At 36.3% G+C, this 23,303-nt stretch overlaps 1 protein-coding gene across 2 annotated transcripts; it reads right to left on the reverse strand.

The window, feature by feature from the left end:
* Positions 1 to 2,059: 2,059 nt before the first annotated feature.
* LOC121426466 lies at positions 2,060 to 23,001 on the reverse strand. 2 transcript variants are annotated; one of them, XR_005971602.1, is made up of 14 exons: positions 22,241 to 23,001; positions 18,021 to 18,225; positions 17,245 to 17,395; positions 16,857 to 16,990; positions 16,161 to 16,299; positions 13,790 to 13,885; positions 13,111 to 13,241; positions 12,681 to 12,766; positions 11,791 to 11,944; positions 10,815 to 10,913; positions 10,113 to 10,271; positions 5,589 to 5,684; positions 4,622 to 4,891; positions 2,060 to 3,720 (listed from the first exon to the last, which is right to left on the reverse strand). XR_005971602.1 is itself a non-coding variant. In XM_041622784.1 (13 exons), exons 1-13 carry the CDS (start codon positions 22,351 to 22,353, stop codon positions 4,772 to 4,774), a joined length of 1,683 nt encoding a protein of 560 aa, XP_041478718.1. In that variant the 5' UTR covers positions 22,354 to 23,001; the 3' UTR covers positions 2,060 to 4,771. The 2 variants fall into 2 exon arrangements, 1 of the variants encoding a protein (XP_041478718.1); XM_041622784.1 differs by having other exon boundaries at positions 2,060 to 4,891.
* Between the last annotated feature and the right edge of the window lie 302 nt (positions 23,002 to 23,303).

A 23,303-nucleotide genomic window follows, 5' to 3' on the forward strand; every position in this document is an offset into this window, starting at 1 on the left:
GCACCTGCCGCTGAAACATGTCATAAATATGAATATAGAACCAAATAGCCTACTGATTGTTGTACTTCTGCACTTCTGACGTTTAGGCATTCAAAAACTATTGTCAAAGACCTAATTTAAACAATTTCGTTCTTGATAAATAATCTGTTCTTGATAAACTGGGTCCTTGTGAAATATCTTTATGCACGTGCACGCGGAGAATGTATTAATATTAAGGTTAATGGTGCAGTACACTTCAATGTATGACAAATATTGAAAGAGCAAGTTCCATCTTCGTTCGGGACAAAATGTCATCAAATGAGATCAAGTGGGGACAAAGAGTTGGTAGCGCCCCCCCCCCCCCCCCTGAACCCTTTTCTCGAGCTGGCTCACCCGAACATTAAAGGGGTATTCGTATAAAATAAAATATTAGATAGCCAAGACAGATAGCCAAGCGCGATTGGTCCATAACGCGTCACGTGATATGATCGAAATCAATGTATTTTCCCAGCCGGTCCACCTTCGATGAATATATTGACCAACCGGTCCATGAATATATTTTTCTACGTGTATGGCGCCCTCTTGTGGATTAGATGCTACCATGCATTATCGGCCTGCCTTGGGTCCTGGACCTGGACTGGGCTCGAACTTAGATTTAGATCTATGGCTAGGCCTAAACAAAGTTGATTTGAATAGAAAAGGGTCATTCACTGCGTTAGACTAACGTTACTTAGATATATATAGATCAAGATCTAACGTTAGATCTATACCAGTTCAATCAATCACTGTGAATATCATAAACATGCTGCACGCATCGGTAGGCCTAACTTTATCTTCATCATTAGAGGCTATCTAATATAACAGATATTGACTGATGGGATGTGTAAAAAAAATTCTTTGGACCACCTAAAGGATTAATATTTTCCTTCGTGATCAAATTTTCCCTCAGCGCTGCGCGCTTCGGGAAAATATAACCCCTCGGGAAAAATACAAATCCGGCGGTCCAAAGAATGTTTATATTACACACCCCATTAGTCAATATGTGTATAATATGATCAAGCATGTCCGTGATTTGCCATTGCTATTTATTAGCACATAATAATTTCAATGTGGGAACCAGGGAATTGTTTAGATTCCCTGCTCAAAGACTTCTTTAAATTATACGCAGTTTACATGCGGGATCACTAGTTGACCACAGAAGCATCTCAAATATTAATAATTTATAATAAAAGCTTGTCAAATGTTTTATGAAATGCTAAACACGAAGGGTACACCCGGTACTTACCATGCTTACCTACCGTGGGTTGGTTTACATGTTATGAATCTACCAAATGTTGGTTATAAAGAAAACTCTCCATTCGTTTACTTGCAATTGTCTTATAACCAACAATCGGTAGATTCACAATGTTTACCAACCACTAGCATAAGTGGGAATTTCGAGAGGCCAGGGCGGACATGGTGTATGAGGCAAAATCTCTAAAGGCTGCGCGCGAGAAAAACTTGACTTCTTTCTTCTCTGATACAAATTTCAAATTTTGTTAGTTTTTATAGATTTTGATATAAGATTCAGAAAACATCATAGTACATACTTTTCCTTTCCTTGTGATTCTTTATCTTCCCTTTTTCTTGGTTATTTTTTTTTTAAGTTCATGGCCCCTGCCAATCCTCACCACACCTTACCCCGTGCCAGTTCCCCCCTCTCTCAATTCATAACATACGGAACCTTATTTGAAAGTAGTTTGTAAAATGGTAAAAATTCATATTATCAAAACCTCACCATATTTTGTCATTTTGGATCATCCATAAACGTGAAACCTTTTCATTTTTGACTTCCCTATTTTGATACCCACGGAAAGTATATGAAGTATAACCCAAAAAACGCGCCCAATGTCGAGAGGTAAACGTTATCATCACTCGCGTGAGTGGCCCCTGGGAGATGATGGATCCCTATATAGCTGACAGGGCAGTGTTTACAGATTTGAATGATACACGCCCCTTCCCTTGTAATCATGACACACAATCGTTCTACATAATTTATACAGCCTGAACTAATTTCAAGAACGACAAAAAAATCATTAGACCACTTGAATAATTTATTAGAAAGTTTTGCTTAGTACAATTATTCATTTTGAAATCAAAGGACAAATGAGATCATTGATGACGAAAAAGAAATCCAACAAACAGGAAACGTCATCATGGACGGGAAAGCGGGAACGCTGTGGACCATTGACACTATAGTGTGACCATGAAGATATAACGATGCAAGAGAGAAAAACGATTGTGCCACAACAAATATTCATCAGACAATAACCTCTGCACTCCGTGCAGGTAAGTGATAAACGATTTTAAAGTCTGAATTCCTTTGCCGAAAAGGAATATAAAAAAATGCAATTAATTCAATTAGTAATAAATACAGGATGAGAAATATCTAAGATGTAGAATGACCATTGTGTATAGATCAGAAGAGATAAGAACATGGAAAAGACTTGGGTATTAACATTAATTATAAAATCATTTCATTCATTCAATTTCTTTTTAAATCCCTGATAAAATAACAAATAAAAAAAAATACAACTTACGATGAGAATACCATGGCACTGGGAAACGGGGTTCTGACCTCAAAAACACACACCTTTTTTGCCTGTCAAATCACATATCATCACATTTAGCAACATTACTCAAATTCTGTTTATTATTCATTATTCAACGGTTACTGAAATTATTTCTAAATCAAACAATACTGTTACCAGTCATACTTCCTTTCTTGTTAAATCATATTTAGCGGTTTCCAAATGCCTTAATTTGTCCCCTTGTCTTCAATCTAAAGTAACCTTTTCTTCCGATTCAAATTTGATCTTTTATATGATTGTATTTAATGTTTATCATATGAATCTGTTTCACTGTAATATCTTTATATGCAATTTTGATTAATGTATTTTTTTTGTAAATGTTGTACATATTGATTTTTTTTTATTTCAGAGCCCCCAAAGACAGCAGTTTGTGTAACTGATGAGGCCGCCCTGATTAAATAAAGCTGAAAATAAAATAAAAATAATATGAATAAATAAATCGTTCTCAGTGCCATGCTTGGAGATACCATCGCCATATGGGAATGGATAGTAATAAGAACGTCCTGATAGTTTTCCACGTTGACATCTTAACTGCAGCATTATAAAGTGATGTACAAAGAACAGCTTGTTGTAAATTAAAAGAGATTGACAAAAGTGTTAATACAGTCATTATATAATGAAATGCATCTAAATGTTTTAAATGCATAATATTTTGTCGAAATATACAAATTGAAAAGTATCAAAATATCAGTTGATGCATAAAGAATATGCCAATGACAAGGAAATATGAAATGTCTCACACAAATAAATAATGCAAGCATTTGTTGAAATGGAGCTAGAAAAAATGATCTAGATTCTATATCATTAATTTAAAAAATGGCAGTGCGTGCGATAACATTCAGGACGTACATGACAAGATCAGCACCATTATTTAGGGTTCTTAAGATTTAGGGTTCTTGACATTTACCAACTGTATAGATTATATATCTGTAGTTTTATGTATGATCTAATTAATACAAATTTGCCACATTCACTGCTACAATATTGTTCACTAATTCAACATATATATAATACAAAGCAAAAATAAGATGAGGATCTGTACGTACCAAAGGTTAGGACAAGCTTGGGAAAGGAGTGTTTATCTTATGTAGGCACAACTTCTTGGAATGATCTACCAATCAAAATCAGAAAGAAACCATCAAGATCAGTTTTCGTAAATCTGTTGTTGAACATCTGTTTGAAAACCAAATTTTGATACCATCTATATGGTAATTTTGTTATCATCTAGATATCTTTCATATGTAAATACTGTTAACTTTTGTTAAATTATTATGTAGTCATTGTTTATATATATTACAGAGTACATTTAGCAGAGTCACGATTGTTCATTCTAAAAAAACATGTTTCTATTTATCTAGACTATAATGGGCCAGACTTGACTAGCATTCATGCTATTTTCTGGCTCCTATTATCCTTGCTTTTCTATGTATTCATAACTGATTGTCTGTAAACTTGTAAAATGGTATTATCATTGAATTGGATAATAAATAAATTCATTCATTCATAAGAGAAGTTATTTACAAAACCTACAATATACATTAGACGGTCATTCAAAAATGCCTACTTAGGATGTGCAAATATTGGTATGCACTTAAGTAGACATCCTATTGATATTTCAGATCTGATTTAGGATTTTGCAAAAAGATTAATACAGAAAGTATAACTTACCACGATAAATACCGTGATATAAATAAGGTAAACTAGATATCAAGTATAAATGTGGAATTAGAGAAATAAAAGTAAAAAAAAATCTTGTGAGGCCATATAATGTTCATCCTATATATCTAATATTTCCAGTGCCTCGAATCAGTAATTACGCTTCCTATTTGTGTTTTGGAAAAAAATCTAATGAAAATAATAAATAAATCTATGACAAACAATAAAAACCCATGTCATTTTCTGCTTTATTCAAAGTAAACGTCAAATCAATAAAATTATTTTCAAAGTATTTAATTGCACACCACACATTAAAAAAGACTTGTTCCAACGTGGAAGTCAGAGAGTGTTTTTACGTGATTGGATGGATTGGAGAAACGTTGTATACTTCTGTAAAGTGTACGAAAGTCAAGACTCCTCAATAAGAAGAAATATCAGCTATAATTCGTTAACAAACATTTTGGCACAATTTTTTTTCCTTCTCCTCTCCTTTCGTATTCTTATTCTCATCCTTCTTTTCCTCTTCCTTTTTGACTGTTCAGATTTGCTGATCCCTTGGTAATGTTTTTCCTCTCAGCTTTGTTCTTCTGATACTTGAGGAATGTATGCAGTCCACGACGTCCTTGCTGTTCGTGAGAAATAAACAGGGAAAATAGACAAAAATCGTACGGAGAAACCCACACATTTTGAAATAAGAGATCAGGGGCAAGAAATTATTGAGTGAAAAAGAGAAAGAGGGGAAGAGATTGAGAGAAAGATATACAGATAAAAAGAGTGAAGGAAAGAAACGAATAAAGAAAAAAAGACACGAAAACGAAAAAAAATGAAAGAAAAGAAAGAAAGAAAGACAGAAAGGAAGGAAGAAATAACGAAAAAGAAGGGGAAAAAGAAATCGAATACTGATAATGTAACGTGGTCAGTGATAATAACAATTTAGTAAACATAATTGATAACAAACCACAAAACCAATAGGAATGTTTCAATCAAAATGTATTTCGTGTAGATGATCCGTAGGCTATACATGATCCGATAGGTATGATTCGAATGATGTAAAACGAAAATTAGATTTTAGTATTTACGCTTCTAAACGGGAACGATAAATAATAAAAAAATAAAATATACATATTGTAGGAGAAAGATGATTGCAATTATTACACCAGTGCCCGGGACCAGTGCCTCTATATTCCATAAGAAAAACTTCGCGAAGACGCAAATGAATGCACTATTTTCATTATGATTTCCATTTTTCTTGAATGTAAATATGAACATAAGAATTAGGACCTTGAAAATGAAATTATGATATAAAACCAAATGAGCACTTACCTCTACTAAGAAATCCAGGTCTTCCTTCTCTGGGCTAAAGTCTAAGGATTTGACATACACAGTATTGATTAGGACTGTTCTCTCTATATCATGGCCCTATAGATGAAATAAAAAAAACAAATAGAGTAAATGAAATACAATAGTCAGAACTTAGGGATCAATTACCTCCCATGGAATTTACAAGGTAATAAATTAGGACATCGTTCTCAGTTAATAATAATTGTGTAGTCAAAACCCTTTCACCTTTTCAGTTTCTTTAGTAATGCGATATTTTTTCCTTTTAAAAAGACCTGATGGTTTAATGTTGTTTTTTCTTTATTATGAAGATTTAAGGTTGACAAACTGCTTTCCAGAGGCTATAAACTAAAGAAATGTTTACAAAGTAAGAACTGTCGTATAACGCACTTGTGGTGGCAGCATTCATTTTAGATTTATTAATTTAGTTTAATACTTGTTACAAGAAAGCAGTCATCATCATATTACATTGCCCAGTTAGGGTGCCTTCCGGCAACTATTCTCAAGGCACTTGACAAAGCATGTCATATATTTTCTTCTCATGCATGATGCATTTATCTCTTCTCATAATCATTGCTTCTGATGAGTGACCCCTCTAATTTTCTAAATCAAAGGTGTGACCACTGACCTGTACCTCAGCAGATCAGTGGGTGTGACCTACCATGGAACGCACGGAACGTTGTGACAGAGTCTTTAAAGGTCAAGTCCACCCCAGAAGATTGTTGATTTGAATCGATAGAGAAAAATCAAACAAACATAACGCTGCAAATTCCATCGAAATCGGATCTAAAATAAGAAAGTTATGACATTTTTCAGTTTCGCTTATTTTTCACAAAACAGTTAAATGCACAACTCAGCGATATTCAAATGAGAGAGTCGATGATGTCTATCAATCACTATTTCTTTTATCTTTTACTGTTTGAATAATACAATATTTCAATTTTTACATATTTGACCTTAAGGACCAACTTAACCATAAACTGTTAAAATGATGGTAATTCCACATGTTCAGGGAGAAATAAGAGTTTGTTTCACTTGACAAGGAGGAGGAAATTAGAATATTTCATATGATACAATACAAAAGAAATAGTGAGTGGGTGACGTCATCAGTCTGCCAATTTGCAACTGTTTTGTGAAATAAAGCGAAATTTAAAAATGTCATAACTTTCGTATTTTACATCCTATTTTGATGAAGTTTTCAGTGTTTGCTTGTTGGCATTTTCTCTTTGTTTTCAAAGTCAACTTTTTGTTGGGGTGCGCTGGACTCGTCCTTTAAGGCCTATCACATCACAACGATCCGTGCAAGTCTTGCGTGTGACCTGAGGGTAACTATTTTTGCTATCCGCATTCCGCAGGTTGCCCGCATTGACAGTATCTAGAAGCACTTATCTCACACGCAGTTGCCCGCAGAAGCGCACGCAAGTCTGTTTTGCACGCAGAAAAGTTTTGAACATGCTAAAACCTTTGTTGCGCGGGGTGAGTAGAGACTCCAACCCTAAGAATTTTCTGATCCGGAGAATCTCCCGCCTGGATCCCCTAGCAAACTGGAGACTCCAACTTGATTTGCGCGAAGTCCCTTGCGACCGGGGTCCAGGTCTCGCTAAAAGGGCCCCAGCCTCCCAGGAAGCAGGGTTCTAGATGCTCTCTCATGCTATCTCAGGCAAATTTTTAATATATGATGGCACCAATGGCTATGAGCCAAAAATTTTGAGGGGGGGGGGGTGTTACACCCACAAATGTAATAATCGCCCACAAATGTAATAACACTTTACCCACAAATGTAATAACGCTCACAAATGTAATAACACTTTACCCACAAATGTAATAATTTTTGATCGCCCACAAATGTAATAACACTTTACCCACAAATGTAATAACGCCCACAAATGTAATAACACTTTACCCACAAATGTAATAATGCACTTTACCCACAAATGTAATAATGACTTTACCTACAAATGTAATGAATTTGAAGTGATTTTTGGCGAATTCGTTCTAAACTAATATTCTATAGTAATGCGTTCATATAGCACAAAAGTTCAAAGTCTTTTTTCCAGACCTTGTTAATGAAATATTACAGTACAAGTCCAAGTCTTTTTCCAGACCCGGTTTTTCAAAATTGTAATATATGTCCAAAGTCTTTTTACCAGACCCGGTTGTTTCAGAATTATAATATACGTCCAAAGTCTTTTTTCCAGACCCGGTTAATTCAAAAATTATAATGCAAGTCCAAAGTCTTTTTTCAGACCCGGTCGTTTCAAAAGTTATAATATACGTCGGTGAGGGGTAAAGACAACACTCTAAGCCCAAGCATTTTAAGTGGGTTTAATTTTGAAGATTGGTCTCAGCTGTCATTTTTTTCAATATTTCTTTATCTTTTAAATAACCGGGTCCAGACGAAAGACTAAGCATAATACTCGTGTTATTCCACAAGAATAAGAATATGAGTCTTTTGTTTTTAGGATTGTTTAAATCATTTTTAAATCACCGGGTCTGCAATAAAGACATCGCTCTAAACATGTGCTTCTCTACATGCATGGTCTTAATTTGGAGGATTGTTGGTTCTTAGATTCGTTGTTGGGGGTTGAGTTTTATTGATTTTTTATTCCTGAAATAATTGTGTCTGGAGGAAAGTCGATCTTCGACAATCGGTCTTCATGTTGTTCCACAGTAATTAGATTATTGGGTATTCGTTTTACAATATTTGTAAAAACTATTTTATTTTTTCAAATAGTAACCAAGTCTGGAGAAAGGATGTCTGCTTTACTCACGCGTTATTACAATGTTTTGTAGGGTAGTAGTATTATTTAAAAAAAAGACATATTTTTACTGGGTGAAACTTTGGAAATTTGGTCTTAGATTCGAAGTTTTTCAGTTACTTTTTTTTAATAGCCGGGTCTGGAGGAAAGAGTACGTTTTAAACTCGTGTTATTCCACGAGAATAAGAATATAAGGTCTTATGTTAGAAGATTTTTTTCGTAACTGTTTTAGGTCTGGAATAAAGACAACACTCTAAACCTCTTTTAAAACAGGTTCTTAGGTTGAAGGTTTGTTTGGTCTTAGACTTTGATTTTTTTAAATTCTTACTATTAGCGTTTTTTTTTAAGAAAAAAATGGTCGGGCTGAAAGGCTACGCTATATCCAGCATTAATAAGATTATGGGGTCTTTATACTGTTTTTAAACTGTTATTCATAATGTTTAAATAACAGGTAACCGGGTCTGGAGAAAAGACTACGCTTGATTCTCAATTTACTCTTAGTGCATATATTCACAATATACACCGTATTAGTTGAAACAACAACAAAGACATTAATTCCACCAGTTTTAATTTACTGGGTCTGGAGAAAAGACTAAGCCACAGGAATATCATTATCGTATCTTAGTTTGGACTTATATTTCAAATTTTGAAATAACTGGGTCAGGAAAAAGACTTTGGACTTATCAAAATTCTTGAAACAACCGGGTCTGGAAAAAAGACTTTGGATTTATATTATAATTTTTGAAACAACCGGGTCTGGAAGAAAGACTTCGGACTTGTACTTTGATGTTTTATTAACCCGGTCTGAAAAAAGGACTTTGCACTTTTGTGCTATATGAACGCATTACTATAGGATTTTAGTTTAGAACGGATTCGCCAAAAATCCCTTCAAATTTATTACATTTGTGGGTAAAGTCATTATTATATTTGTGGGCGATCAAAAATTATTACATTTGTGGGTAAAGTGTTATTACATTTGTGGGCGTTATTACATTTGTGGGTAAAGTGTTATTACATTTGTGGGCGTTATTACATTTGTGGGTAAAGTGTTATTACATTTGTGGGCGTTATTACATTTGTGGGTGTAACAGGGGTCGATATGGCGTATCGCGTAAAATTTATAAAAAGATGCGAGATGGCGAAGCGAGCAAGCAAAATATTCAACAGTTTTATCCAAAATCCAACTTTGTGATAGATTTTGACTTCATATTGAAAAGAATATATTTCACCCTTCTCTCTTTCCTCTTCTCTTTTGTTCTTGGTAGTGATTTTATTTTTATTTTTTTGGGGGGTCATGTACGCCTTAGGATAGTACTTAGTACTTAACAACTCAATGAATCAAATCGCACACGTAGGCCATAGGAGGACCTAAGGAGGGATGATGCTAGCTAGCTAGCTCGCGCCTCCTAAATTTATGAGTACGAGATCGCGAGGCGGAGCGTTGACGCTCTATGAAAATTTGATTCCAGTTAAAAAGGGCGTTTCGGTGGGAGAAAGATAATTCTAAGCAGGAGAAAACACATCTTAAGCGGGAGACACAGGGCCTGGGCGGGAGATATTAAATCTCGAGCGGGAGAATGGGAGATTTTTGCGAAAATGGGCTTTCGGAGGGAGATTTCCCGCCGAAAGCGGGAGAGTTGGACTCACTGGGTGAGTTGCAGGCAATCACCCGTAAGGCTTGCATGGAACGATGTGACAGGGCCTTTACATTTGCACAGGTGAGGATTCTTCAGCAGCAAACGGGACTAACCTCTAAGAAAGCTCTCTTTACATTCATGAGAAGCATATTGAAGATACCAACGAGATACTCAGTCGTGTTCTTGATCTCAAGATGTCCTGTTCCAATGTGATGGGTTTGGATTCCTACGCCTTCCTGCTCAGCTAAAGACATCAGCTCGTTGAAGTCAATCTAATCATAAAACAAATTCTTAATAACCTGTAATATGCTTTCATTCCCCTCATGTCAGTTGAGGATGCAACAAAAAGGGATACTTCGGAAAGGTATTACAATCTTTTTTTTTTTTTTGGGGGGGGGGTGATGAACTGAGGGCATTTGGCATTTTCATGGTGGAGAATAAACTATATACATCCCTGTAAAAACCACCATACAAAGTCAAACCGATTACATGTACTTCAATCGTAGTCAGTGGGCTTTCCCGGATGGGATTGCGCAGAACCTTGTTTTGTCCCCTAACATTGGGATCTTTAAAACATCTTAAAAGATTGAGGACTTTTTAGGGTCTTAAGTTTGGATAATAGAAACTTTAAGTAAACTATTTTTATTCACAAGGTCCTGCATTCATGTAAGAAAATGTCGTACTGTCTTGTAAGTTACTGAGACTGAAAAGTATTGTATAGAGTCTACAAGTTACATGGTACGTTCCTATCAAGTATTTCGTAACAAAAGATATTAAATGTAATATGTGTGAATACGATTACGATGATTTCATACCTCCCCATCAGAATTGGCATCAATACTGGCAAATATTTCCTCGATAGTAAGGTCTTCACCGAAGAGAATTTGGGCGTGGTCAGATGTGAACTCTTCATTCTAAAAACAATGAGAGACGTAATCAAAACACTTAGAATCGGGTGTGATCATACAAGAAGGGAAGAAAGGGATCACAATTTCGTGATTGCACAGAACAGTGTCACCTCAAGATCATGGTCGTAGAAGGTGTCTTATGGGGTGTTGCAAGAAAATATTTGTGATCAATTGCAAATATTTTGTTTCAAATTTACAACTGACAGATCAACGTTAGCTGTAGCAACTCAGATTACACTTGTTGTTTCAAGGAGCAAATTAGGAATCAATCACTAATTTGCAATTAAATGCAAGGCATATGATTGAATAGGGACCAAAAATTGACTTGCAATTGGTCGCAAGTTTTTGCAACATCCCATTAGACAGCAAAACTACTCCTTACTTCTAAACCGATAGTTTAGGAGTAAGGACCAAAACCAAAACTTTAGCACTGATTAGAAATTCTTAGTTTTTTTAGCAATAGTACACCCAAACCGAGCAATGTCGAGATTCTAGCATTTAAATGATGTTAGATAATTCAAATGAAACAACAAATGTTCTAACCATAATAAGCCACCCCCTCAACATTTTTCGGGTCGGTCGCTGACTTGCTACTTTCACGTCTCACACAACTTTTGAGACCAAACTTGCGATCCCCGGGTACGCGGTTCCGAAACTACATTTCGTATAAAGTGCATGCAGACCCGAAATTACTCAAAAACGTAAATTCGTGTACAAATCCAATACACATGATACATATAGTACTTTTAGCCAAATTTCATTAAGTATTTTGTTGTCAAAACAGCCCAGCCTATTCATACATGGACCTACTACTCTGTGGTTTATCAGTGTATTTCCAATACTGTCTCTGGATTGTTACTTAGCCCACATAATATGTACTTACATCGTTGAAGGCTTGCATGAATTCGTTCTTTTTAATTGTGGTACCTTCTAAACAGTTCTGATCCAGAACTTTGAGGAATCTCGTCATTGCGTCTGTCACGAGACGATGCTCTTTAAAATTCAATTCTCTCTTCATTTTCACTTTTTGGTGTGCTCTAAGATGGAATAAAAGTTAGTTAACAACATAATGCAGAATACTCGATATGACATTTATTTTTAATTTAAAAAAATATTAAGCTATAGGTGTCACTTCTTAGGAAAGAGACGACTGCATCGGATTTACAAATCTTGTGGCCTACTACCATCGAATCCCTATCAATGAGTTGTGTTTGAACGCAAACAATCGCGTTCAAGTCCCAATTACAGAGCCTAGTAAACTGAAAATCCACAACGAAAACTGAGAGTGTTAAAACAGATTTCTGGAAGAGAAAAGATAGATGAGCAGAAGAAACAAAACTAAACTTGGTTTGCTTTTTCTTTGAATAACTTCGTTATTTTATTACTAGTTTTATAAAGTCTGTATATTATTGGATACTTATGTAAGAAACTAGAATAGATAGATGATGCTACCCTCGCCTGACAACATGCTCCCATTGTCGTATAAGAGGGGCACCAATAAGACGAATGATAGTGACAGATGTCGTATAAGCACAGGATGTCATTCCCATCATGCTACTTGATGTCGGAAACTTGTAAGTAGACAGTCGTCTTTACCATTTCGTTCTAAAGTCCTTCCATTCGATTAACCCTCAATACTACATAGGTGGCACTCGAAATCGATAAAGTCGAAGCAGAAGAAATTGGTGCTTCAACCGAACTTGAAAATTAATCAATAATAACTCGCTTTGGTCGGAATTTGCAAATGACAGTCGGTAATAAATGAAAACTTACCTGGCAAGTTTTGTGTCTGGTATAGGTGCTATGGGTGCTTCTAGTTCGGGATTGGTTGCAAGTACGTGGGAATCATAATCACTGTACTGTTGACAAAGAGGAAGGATATTATAACACTTGTTACTGTTAGGTAGAACTTTGGGTCAGTCAAGAATTAAGGATTAAGCGTGAACCACCACGGAATATAGCTAATTGAAAAATCACATAAACTCGACAACCAACCGTCACCTTTTTACTAACTAAATTTCTTTTCTCTCAGAATGCTTTATCGTAATCATTAACATTGATTCAAAATTGTTAATTTCTGTTTCAATTCCCCTGATACTTGATGTAATATCAGAACTACCATTTGACACTGAGATATTCAGTTGTTTTGCTTATACATGTTATATGAACAATCATCAATGCAAAATAATAGTGTCAAACTTACTATGATCATGCCGAATGTTTTGTCGTTGAACATCCCAAATCTCTCTTTCTTGGTGAGAAGCTTGGCTGCATCCTCCAGGGGTTGCATTCTCTTCAGGAGAGAGTCTTCGGGTTTCATAGAAAGCCACCATCCTACCAAAACAAGGGAAAAATAATGTTCATAAATCGTTCTGAACTGTAGTAAAGATTTTGCAATTCTTTTTTAAATGTACGTAAGACACGGTGGTAAAGAAAATAATATTCGTCAATCTTGACCAAAGCTAAATGGTGTTATGGCTGCCAAATGTTGGTTTACTCTAATTACGACTATTTTACCCAAGCTCCATCAACGCTTTAAAAAACTTGGTCATAGGCGTAAGTTGGACTACTTTCTAGAATGTCATTTTCTGAGTTTCAGTATACTGAAACTAAAACTCAGAAAATGACATTCTAGAAAGTAGTCCAACAATTTGCATTAGGATTAAAAACGATATCACTAAAATGTTCATTGTTTCAATTAAAGAAATAACATGCAAAATCAAGAATAAAACACCCCCAATGGCCCAAATACACTTACAGTGTTTGGTAAAACATTCTAAAAAAGCCCTCCCTAAATCTTAAATGATTCAGAACTGGTTCTCGATTGGGCTGTCTGTGTCAAATATTATACATATATTTTTTTTAGATTAATTAATACTTACCATCGAAACAATGAACTGGATAGTTACACAAAACACCACCGTCGATGTAGAGATCGGTCCGGCCCATATGTTGCCGCTTGACAGGAACAAATACAACTGCATAACGATATTTGAGAAGAATTAACAGCAACATTGATGTATTTATGATATCATATTCTGAATATTTTTAAAACTCTATCACAAAATAGGATTTCTGTATCAAAATTTCAACCGTTTTGCCCACTCGCTTCGCTCGCTCTCAGCTTTTTAAAAAATCCCCCTTAACATCACGTGTGAACCCTCAACGTTTTCTGCTCGCAACGCTATTGATTAACACTTGAAAAAGATCAACTTGCCATATATGTACCAAGTTCTTTCATCGTGTTACCTTGTGATGTGATTTAATACCGCATGCAATTGCTTTCCTTCTGTCCATGTCAAGTAACTCTCATTCTTGTGGTTTTGGGTAAAGTAGTTATTTTTCTAATAACAATAATGTTGTTTGTCACAACTTCGTCCCTTCATAATCATTATAATCTTTGTTAGTAGGGTTGCATTCACTGTTTCATTAACAAATAAATCATTTATGAAACCAGTGGATGATACAAAATACACCAGAGTGTATACATATGTGTGCGTGTGTTGGTGTGTGTGCGTTTTTTTTCCTGGGTATTTATACAAACATTCAGCATTTTCAGCAAACAGTCGTACACACACATGCATACACACAATATATATACATATATATACATATATATATAATATAATATATATAATATATATATATTATATATATATATATATATAATAAATGTAACCAGGCATCTACTCTCTAACATGACTACTGTGTCTTGTACAAAAATACTTAGGCGAAAAAATGACAAGACGATTGGACGTCTTGTCATTTTTTGTCACTCAATCAATGTATAGAAGTCGTATCTGGTCATTTGCTTGTAATTAATTTGTTTTATAATGTAACATTTCGTATTGCTTAAGGACCCATAATCCACTTCGACCGAATCCGTTTCACTTGAACGAACTTAAGTCACGCCCATTACCTCACACCATTACAGCCGACGCTCCACAACTCAGCCCGAAAGACCCCCACAGACCCAGGTAAAATGTCTCCCCATTAAGACACTTATATGTTTTTATTTTTATGTATAAATATATATATGTATGTGTGTATGTATGAGTATATGTATATGTATGTGCATTGTGTATGTATGTGTATATATATTTATATGTATGTAGGTGTATATTCAGGTATATGTTCATGTGCGTATGTGTGCATATATTACATACGACTTTGTTGTTGATATGTTATCACACCAGTTTTAATATTTATACATGTATATGCCTATATGCCCATATGTTACTCCCTCCATATACTATTGATATGTTTCGTTCGTTTTTGTTAACATAGAACCAATAATGAAGGCCCGTAAGGACGAATGCTCGGAAGGAATAAATTGTGGTCTATCAGCTACGTCCAATCGTCTTGTAATTTTTCGCCTATATATATATATATAATATATATATATATCCGAGTTTGGCCATTAATTTATCCCAAATCCCAATTTTACACAATGCATATTTGACATCATTCAAAGATCATTTAATTCTCTTTAAAATGATACCATGCTTGTTATGATCATGCTATTACCATGATCATAAAAGAGCAGGATTCAAAATTGTTGGATGAGGTCTGAATTGAAAAGCTGCAAAACGAGCAGAAATAGTCATAAAGGGTCAATGCAGAACATGATTCTTTTGTCTGTGTCAATAGATATGAAAATCCATTCAAATCAAACCCCTGCTTCTTCATTTTTTATTTTTTGTTGTGGTTTTAGTTCCTTGAGATAACATGGTTTGAGTCGCGGTTTGAAATACCCATGCATGTTTGTTTGTCAGTTATGTGTTTGCTTGTGCAGAGGTGTGTATGATTCCACGTTAACATGGTTAATGTGCATGAAAACAAAAGAAACCGATCAGAAACTCACTAATCACCACGGAAAAAAGAACAATGATTTTCAATATTCTGTAATTTTGCAACTTTTGAATGTTGACCTTCCCCCACATTTCAAGGCACTGCACCTCCATGTGACTCCATAATCATATCATGTAGGGTATCATTTTAAAGAAAATTTAATGATCTATTCATTGATATTGATTACACATCGATATTAACTAAAACCAAGGAGGGATTATCGATCGAATTCAGATGTCCAAACTCGTTTTGAGTTTATATTTATATATAGGTTCAAGCAAATAAAAGTATCAAAACTCCGTGGGCAATAATATATTAACGAATTTTCGCCCATAGGGCTTTGTCAAGTTATGAAAAATATAATTATGCATATTCTATGACCGTAAGGTATATATTCCTTACATGGAGCAGATATGGACATCCTGACTGCTGTTCTAATTGGCATGTTCGGAGTAGTCTTGACGTGGCAGTACTCCTCCATCATTGTACTTAGATTGGTCACCACTACACATAATTCCTTTCCAGTCTGATCGTAAAGGTCCTATGGGGGAGGATAGGTGAATGAAACATTCAAATAGTTTGGTTCTAAATGTCATTGTATAACCGAAAAAGTCTTAAAAAGAGAGAATGAAAGCAATGGTTTGAATGCAATTCAAAACAGTACGGTTACGCCCCAACGGTCTTTTGTGAATGTCAAAAATAACAATTCTAAATGACAATTAGAAATAAAATCTTAATTTTGAGCCCAAAATGGAATAACATCACCCTGTAAGGTGGAAGCCTCCTTCTTGCACCAAGCAAACAAAAACATGCATAGGATTTTACTCATTCACACTCGCTTATAATGTGTATGGTTACATGATATTTAAAAAAAAATGACATCTCTCACAAGTATATCTTGTCAATTTAGGGTTGTAGATATGATCCCTAATGGTTTATTGGGGTGCAATGATTGATGCATCCATGACGTAGCTTTTCTTTCATTTGCATTTTGAATATAAATTTGTGCAATTTTTGAACATATCTCTAGATTGAGGGAACCTGAAAGAACGAGTTATCGGTTATAAAGGCGGTTGGTTTGTGGGTGAATTTACTTACCTTGAATGTAGCATTCTCGTCTCCTAGCTTTTCAGCAATGTCCTTACCGAGCGTCGTGTAGAAATACCTCCCCGGATGCCAGCCCATGTAACGATACAGATTTGGCACCAGGCTTAGTTTTCCACAGCTTGCGTCTTAAAGAAAAATATTTTAAAAAGAAAATATTTGAGAAAAGAATGAATTAAGTGAAGAACTATACGTCAACATGTTAATGATAAATATTTTTAAAAACTTCTCATGGCATATCAAAGCAAAATCGGCGATATGAATTCAAATTCCTGCGAAACCCTTTCCTTATACTGTACCGGGGCCCATATGAGAAGGCTTAAACTAAAATTTGTACAAGCAAGTAAAACTTGATATTCAATTCTTTCAACGTTTTAATTACCTAACAGATCTGAAAATTGGGGGCCATCGTTCACAATGGAGAGAAATTTGCTAGACCCATGTCCTATGGCAAGCAGACATGCTGTCATGGACCCCACGCTGGAACCAGCGAAACGTCGTAACTTCCCCAGGATGTTGAGTCGCTCCATTTCCTAATTGACGTATAGAAAAAAAGAGTGAAAATTAAGTAAATAGTAGAAGCAGTAGTAGAAGTAGAAGTAGTAGAAGTAGTAGCAGCAGCAGCAGCAGTAGTAGTAGTAGTAGTAGTAGTAGTATTAGCAGTAGTGGTAGTTGTAGTAGTAGCAGCAGCAGCAGTAGTAGTAGGAGTAGGAGGAGGAGTAGCAGCAGCAACAGCAGTAGTAGTAACAACAGTAGTAGCAGAAGCAACAGCAGCAGCAGTAGTAGTAGTAGGAGTAGTAGTAGGAGCAGTAGTAGAGTAGTAGTAGCAGTAGCTGTAGTCGTCGTAGAGGTAATGTTTGGTCTACTTTTAGACGAAGTTTGCTTTCGACTTGTCTTTATGAATTCGTAATCATGTTTGAACCAATTCTTCTGTATTTATCAGGGTTTTTTCATGTTATCGAACTGGAATATGGCAATGAATGAAATGAATTTAAAAAAAGGCACTCCTTCGTTATTCTGACAAATCCCCAGACTAGATTCGAGCAGTAGACCCACGACAGGCTGCATATGTATTTCTTCAGTCATGAGAGTGGTCGTATCTTACTTAAAAATTCCTTTGCTAGGAAAAGAACAAGTAACAATCAGCTAAGTTCTTACCATAATGGCTCCAAGGTAAGCATTTCCCTGACTTCCGCCGCCTTCCAGTACGAGGTTTTCATAAGGGAAATAGACATCGTCCTCTTCAGAAATACTCGTTAATGCGCCAGGGTGAAAGCTGTTGGTGGACTTTGTGGGCTGATTGGTTGTAGTTGATGCATCGAGCTCGTATTTCTTCTCTAAAAGAGTGAGTCTCCTCTTGAATCTGATTTTATAAGGATAGATGCAATACATAATTATAACATGATACCTATGTCATTATGTGCCGCGCCAAAGTCGAAAATTGGGGGCTCCAGAACTTAATCTTGATCTTAAAACGGGGGTCTCCTGAATGGCTTTTGGATAAAAGATTGCTAAAAATGCAGTGGTCTGGAACTGACCACATAAAACGGGGGCGTCGGCGTAATTGTTAGCGGCTAGATTCATATAGGGCTAGCGCAAGCTCGCTGCGGGCACGTGGGGAGCTCCGGGCCTCCGCCGCTATGGCTCTGCCCTGATCGAGCTCGCCTCTCCGACAAGCTTAGTACAGTGCTTCCACCTGCAACTTAATTTTTGAATTATGAAAATTCAATGAATACCAAGGAATTAATTTTTGAATTATGAAAATTTCTATTTAGGAAATTTTACGGAAATTCAAGGAAATTTTTAGCAAAATTGAACGAAATCGGCTATATTTCAAGAATAAGGTGAATTTAAGTAAACCACTGGATATCAGACTATTAAAACCATCGTATATGTAGGCCCCTACTTCTTAAAGTTCCTAACATGTGGGTTGGTGGCTATAAATTCTTTTGAACTGGGCATACTGACCATATATCTTGATACTGACTGAGTCTGAGACATGTTTTTTACGTGGGTTCGCACAGTGATAACTATCAATAACGCAAACAGCTTTAGGACGGATTCTCGAGATCAAACACTTTTTGGAACTTTCTAGATCGATCGAGCACGCGAAAGCGGCATGGACAGCGCAGCCGAACTCGAAGCTTAAATTTGCTGAACACTGCACTACGTACGCGCACGTGGCGACCAGTTACCATCCCGGCCCCTTGGGTTTAAGTTTGGCACTGGATTTGGAAGTTTGATTTAGTTTGGTGCTTTAGACCCGTTTGGTGATTTTGGTGAATATATGGAATAGAACTGACATTAATCATGGATCAACCTTCTTCTAGTACAAAGCGGAAGCGTAGGCCTACGGATGACGGTGATTCAACATGTGATTTCACATCTACTGCTGATGACAGTGACACATGGGTGATTGATGAGCCTCCAAGGGATGAAGCTCCAGATCAAGGATAAGATAAAGATGGCTTGTTCTACTCCTACTACTGACAGTCCTGCTTCTTCTCCTTCTAAGAAATCTTCTATAAAGAAATGAGCTAAGTGTGAACAAGGTTTCTGTGATAATTGGATGTCAGATTCCAGCTTTTCGAATTCGCTAATTGATGAGAAAGAGCAGGGCAAAAACTTTCCATATTGTAAATACTGTAAGCCTAAATCGAAAATAAGTTGTATTAAAACTTCACTTGCAATACATGCATCAACAAAGTCACATCAAGAAGCATCTAAGATGCATGCCCATCAAGATAATTCACAGTAAAAAATAAATTATTTTATTTACATCAAGAAGTTCAGAACCTGCTGTAAAAATGGAAATGCAGATTGCAACTTTTCTTAGGGAGAATAATCTTTCAATTTCATTGTCAGATAGTTTACTTGCACTACTTCGAAGTCTTCTCCCAAATGACACTGAAAATTGTTCCACAAAAGGCAACAAATACTATTCGCCAAGTTTTGGGATTTCATTCCGCCAAGCAGGCATAGATCTACTAAGGAAAACAAGTCCACTACCAGTCAAACGACTGCCAAGGGAATTTTCTTTGACAACACAAACTTCATTATGAATAATGTATTAATTTATGCCGTCAGCATGCCTGATGGCAAATCCAACACCATCTACAGGTGTGTTGTAGAATTTCTAAGAGAAAGGGATATTACCATGAGAGTTGTGATACTGCTCAGAATTATGTAACGTAATGTTTGGAGCTCACCATTCTGTGTCACATATCCTGAGAGAAAACTTTCCATGAATCATACCAGTGAAATGTTCTTATTTGGTTCACCTATGTGCCTCAAGAGCAGCACTGAAACTCGAGTCACCTGAGGATTTGCGTAGAAACATTCACACACACTTCAGTCTTTCATCACAGCGAGGCGATCTATTCAATGAATTTCAAGAGATCCTGGACATGTGTGATAAATTTCAAACCACTCTACCATTCTCGAAGTCATATTCGTCATTCTTTGCTGCAGCACTACAGTATTTTGAAATTGTAGAGGAATTAAAAAAAATGTCCTAGGAATAATTCCAGTTTATTAGCTTCATAAAATTACACATCGGATCTGCAGTTAGATTGCAGATAATAACAAATCAGCTTATACCTACAGCTTATTAATCAACTGTTTATCCTTTGTGACGTAAGAGCACAGAGTATAAAATATGTTCAGAAACATAACTGTGGAACGTCCTTAAATAAGCCAATACTTTGTTTCCTTTCACTAGCAGTATGAACATGATAGCAACAATGGCGAGAAAAGTCTTTACTATAATTCCATTTTGTTTACACTAAAACTAAGTGAGTCCTCCCGCTGCATGTGTGTGTTTTTTTACCAGATTGCGTGTTTTACTTTGAATTTATTTCTTTTAAACAGAGCAAAGATTTTAAATTTATTTTGTTATGTTTTAAAGTCATCCAAAAGTTATATAAGGAATCCAATAATTCATTCATGAATTCAGTTATGGCACAATAAACCATATTTTCAGCTGAATGGTTAATGGAAGAAGGGACACAATACAAAGTTTTGAATCTGCTCGGTTGCATGACTGTATCTTTCAGTCTTCACACACTGTATTGTTAGTGACCTGTGAAATACATTGTTGCCAAAGCCATTCAAGGGGAACGTTTTAGGCAAGTCAAGTTCTGGTTCTTCTTTGTGTCCAAAGATCAGCTATTCTCCATCATACATGCTAGTGATACCATGGACCTACCACAACATGGTGAAACAAAGTAAGCTTGTACCACGAAGTATTGAGCGATTGGCTCGGAACATCAATTCAAGGATTCTTTTCTCCAAATTTAAGGAAGTTTTGAAGCTCAAACACTGGGGGCCACTTCCATTGACGATATCGACTGGATACCTCGTAATAAGGGTGTCAAAAACACTAAAATAATGAAAAAAGTGTAGGATATTTCGTTTGGAAAACCACGTATTTACGTTCCAGTTTGCGAGGTTATGAAAAGAATAAAATACATTATAGAGGATGTACTTTTTGCCCCAACACTAGGACTATATAGGGTCCGATTTGAGCAAGGTGTGGGGGGTGGTATACTTAACCCAATGAAAGTAAAGGTTAACCCTAAACCGACTGGGGGAAAGCTATCATGCCCTACCCCCTCGACGCTTCGCGCGATATTTCTGAGACGCAAAAGGGGAGCGCCGCAAAATTTTATGACTTTTTTCTTTAAAGTCTCACGCAACTTTTGAGACCAATTCGCTACCAACTGATATTGCATCGCGACGTCACGTGACTTTTTACGAGTCAATTTCTTGCCGAAAAGTGTACAAAGTCTATGGGAGATGGAATTCATGAAAGGGTAGTATTATTTTTCGTCCCAATTGGTCTGCTTAATCTGGGGTTTGAGTTGTTAAATGGTCTGTAATAATTTCCATTGGCATATATTATTGCACTTGCTTTGGGGTTCAATTCAAGGAATACATGTCAAGGTTATATATACTTTGTTTCCAAATATGTTGTACACGCCAATACTTTTCAGGACATGAAAAATACTTGTTTAAAATGCTTTTCAAAACCGGCATGGTCACGCATGGTATCCACTGGTCAATGGAAGTGGCCCCCGCCGGGCTTAAACAATAAATTCAATTTTTTGTGGAAGCACTGACTCGGCTAGTAGTTCATGAGAGGCGGGCATTGAAACGAGAAATCACCAAGGGTCTCCGGAACGGGAAAAATATGAATATCTGTGGCTTTCAGATTGGTAATGCTCTGTAACGGAAATTTAGGCTGAAAATTGGAGTCTCAACCGCGGCACAAATTACGTATCATATATTTATACTAAGTACGTACCCCTCTCCTTCCGGCTCCCGGGCTGGTATCATCGAGCATAATATATTTTTTTTTTGCTTGACTATACTCTTACCTTAAACTATTCTTCTCAACAAGAACCCGATGTGAAGTCCTTTGGCCTGAATCTCTTTTTCGTCTGACTGTTTCATTCGAAGGCTCTGCCTCAGTGGACAAATCCGAACCCATCTTTAGTTGACTTGGGACACCAATGCTTTCCAAGATTCCGACAGCAAGTCCTTCATATACCCATTCAAGAACAAGAATAAGATATTCAGCCTGACTGTCGAATGCCTACCAAGACTGTTTATGTCAAGCCTCATAATACTCCAAACAAAAGAAATATTTCTCTTTTCTGGGTGACGAGTAACCTTGGACCCATTTGGTACAGGTAGGAAACAACGTCATTGTGGTTGGTTTAGCAAATGTGCGCCTAACAACCTAACCTGCTAAAAAGCCATGAATCCAGTGACCGGGTAATAATAATTGTAAAGCGCTCTGAGCAGTCGTAGATTGATAAAGCGCTATATAAAAGTAAATTATGATTATTGACGTCAAATGGGGGTCTATGCTCAATGTTCATTATTCCTCTTCGGCAATCTTCTCTTTCTTCCCCCAAATTCCATTTCCTTTTTGGATTCTGCCCTTGCCCCGTCACTCATCATCCAAATTTTTCCGATTTTTATAGGAATGTTGTCCAGGACACTTATTATTGTGCATCTGGCATTCAGTTATACATGGTTGACCAGCCAGACGCCATTTTGTAAATTTCAAATCCATTTGAACCATTCATTTACCTCAACCCAGGTGAGGTAAATGGGTACCGGTAGGAAGTAATTCCTTAAGAAGCTGCGTGTGCTATGAACGCCTAGCTTAGCCGGGTAATATAGGAGCGCCTTGAGCACCTAACAAGGTGGATATGTGCGCAGTATAAATATCCTATATTATTATTATTATTTGCATGCCATTCTTTTTTCTTCCATATCTCCATTATCCTGCATGCTACAGACTACTTACAAACTGTTTTAGATTCTATAAGAGTTACTCTTTTATCTGTTAACATGTACTGCCCTTCAAAATGCCATGTTCATGCCTTTAATAGATATCTAAAATAGTTTTCCTTCAAAAGCCAAAATGGA

The sequence above is a fragment of the Lytechinus variegatus genome, chromosome 13 (assembly GCF_018143015.1).
Source record: "Lytechinus variegatus isolate NC3 chromosome 13, Lvar_3.0, whole genome shotgun sequence".
NCBI lineage: Eukaryota > Metazoa > Echinodermata > Echinoidea > Temnopleuroida > Toxopneustidae > Lytechinus > Lytechinus variegatus.

Bases quoted from the DNA above. Each gene is read 5' to 3' on its own strand.
- LOC121426466 (XM_041622784.1), bottom strand. From the start codon at position 22,353: ATGGGTTCGGATTTGTCCACTGAGGCAGAGCCTTCGAATGAAACAGTC. The intron at 16,991-17,244 runs GTAATTAAAACG...TTTTTCTTTAAG, and splicing joins CCAATTTTCAGATCTGTTAG to ACGCAAGCTGTGGAAAACTA. The intron at 13,886-16,160 runs GTAAGGAATATA...ATCGTTATGCAG, and splicing joins GATGTCCATATCTGCTCCAT to TTGTATTTGTTCCTGTCAAG.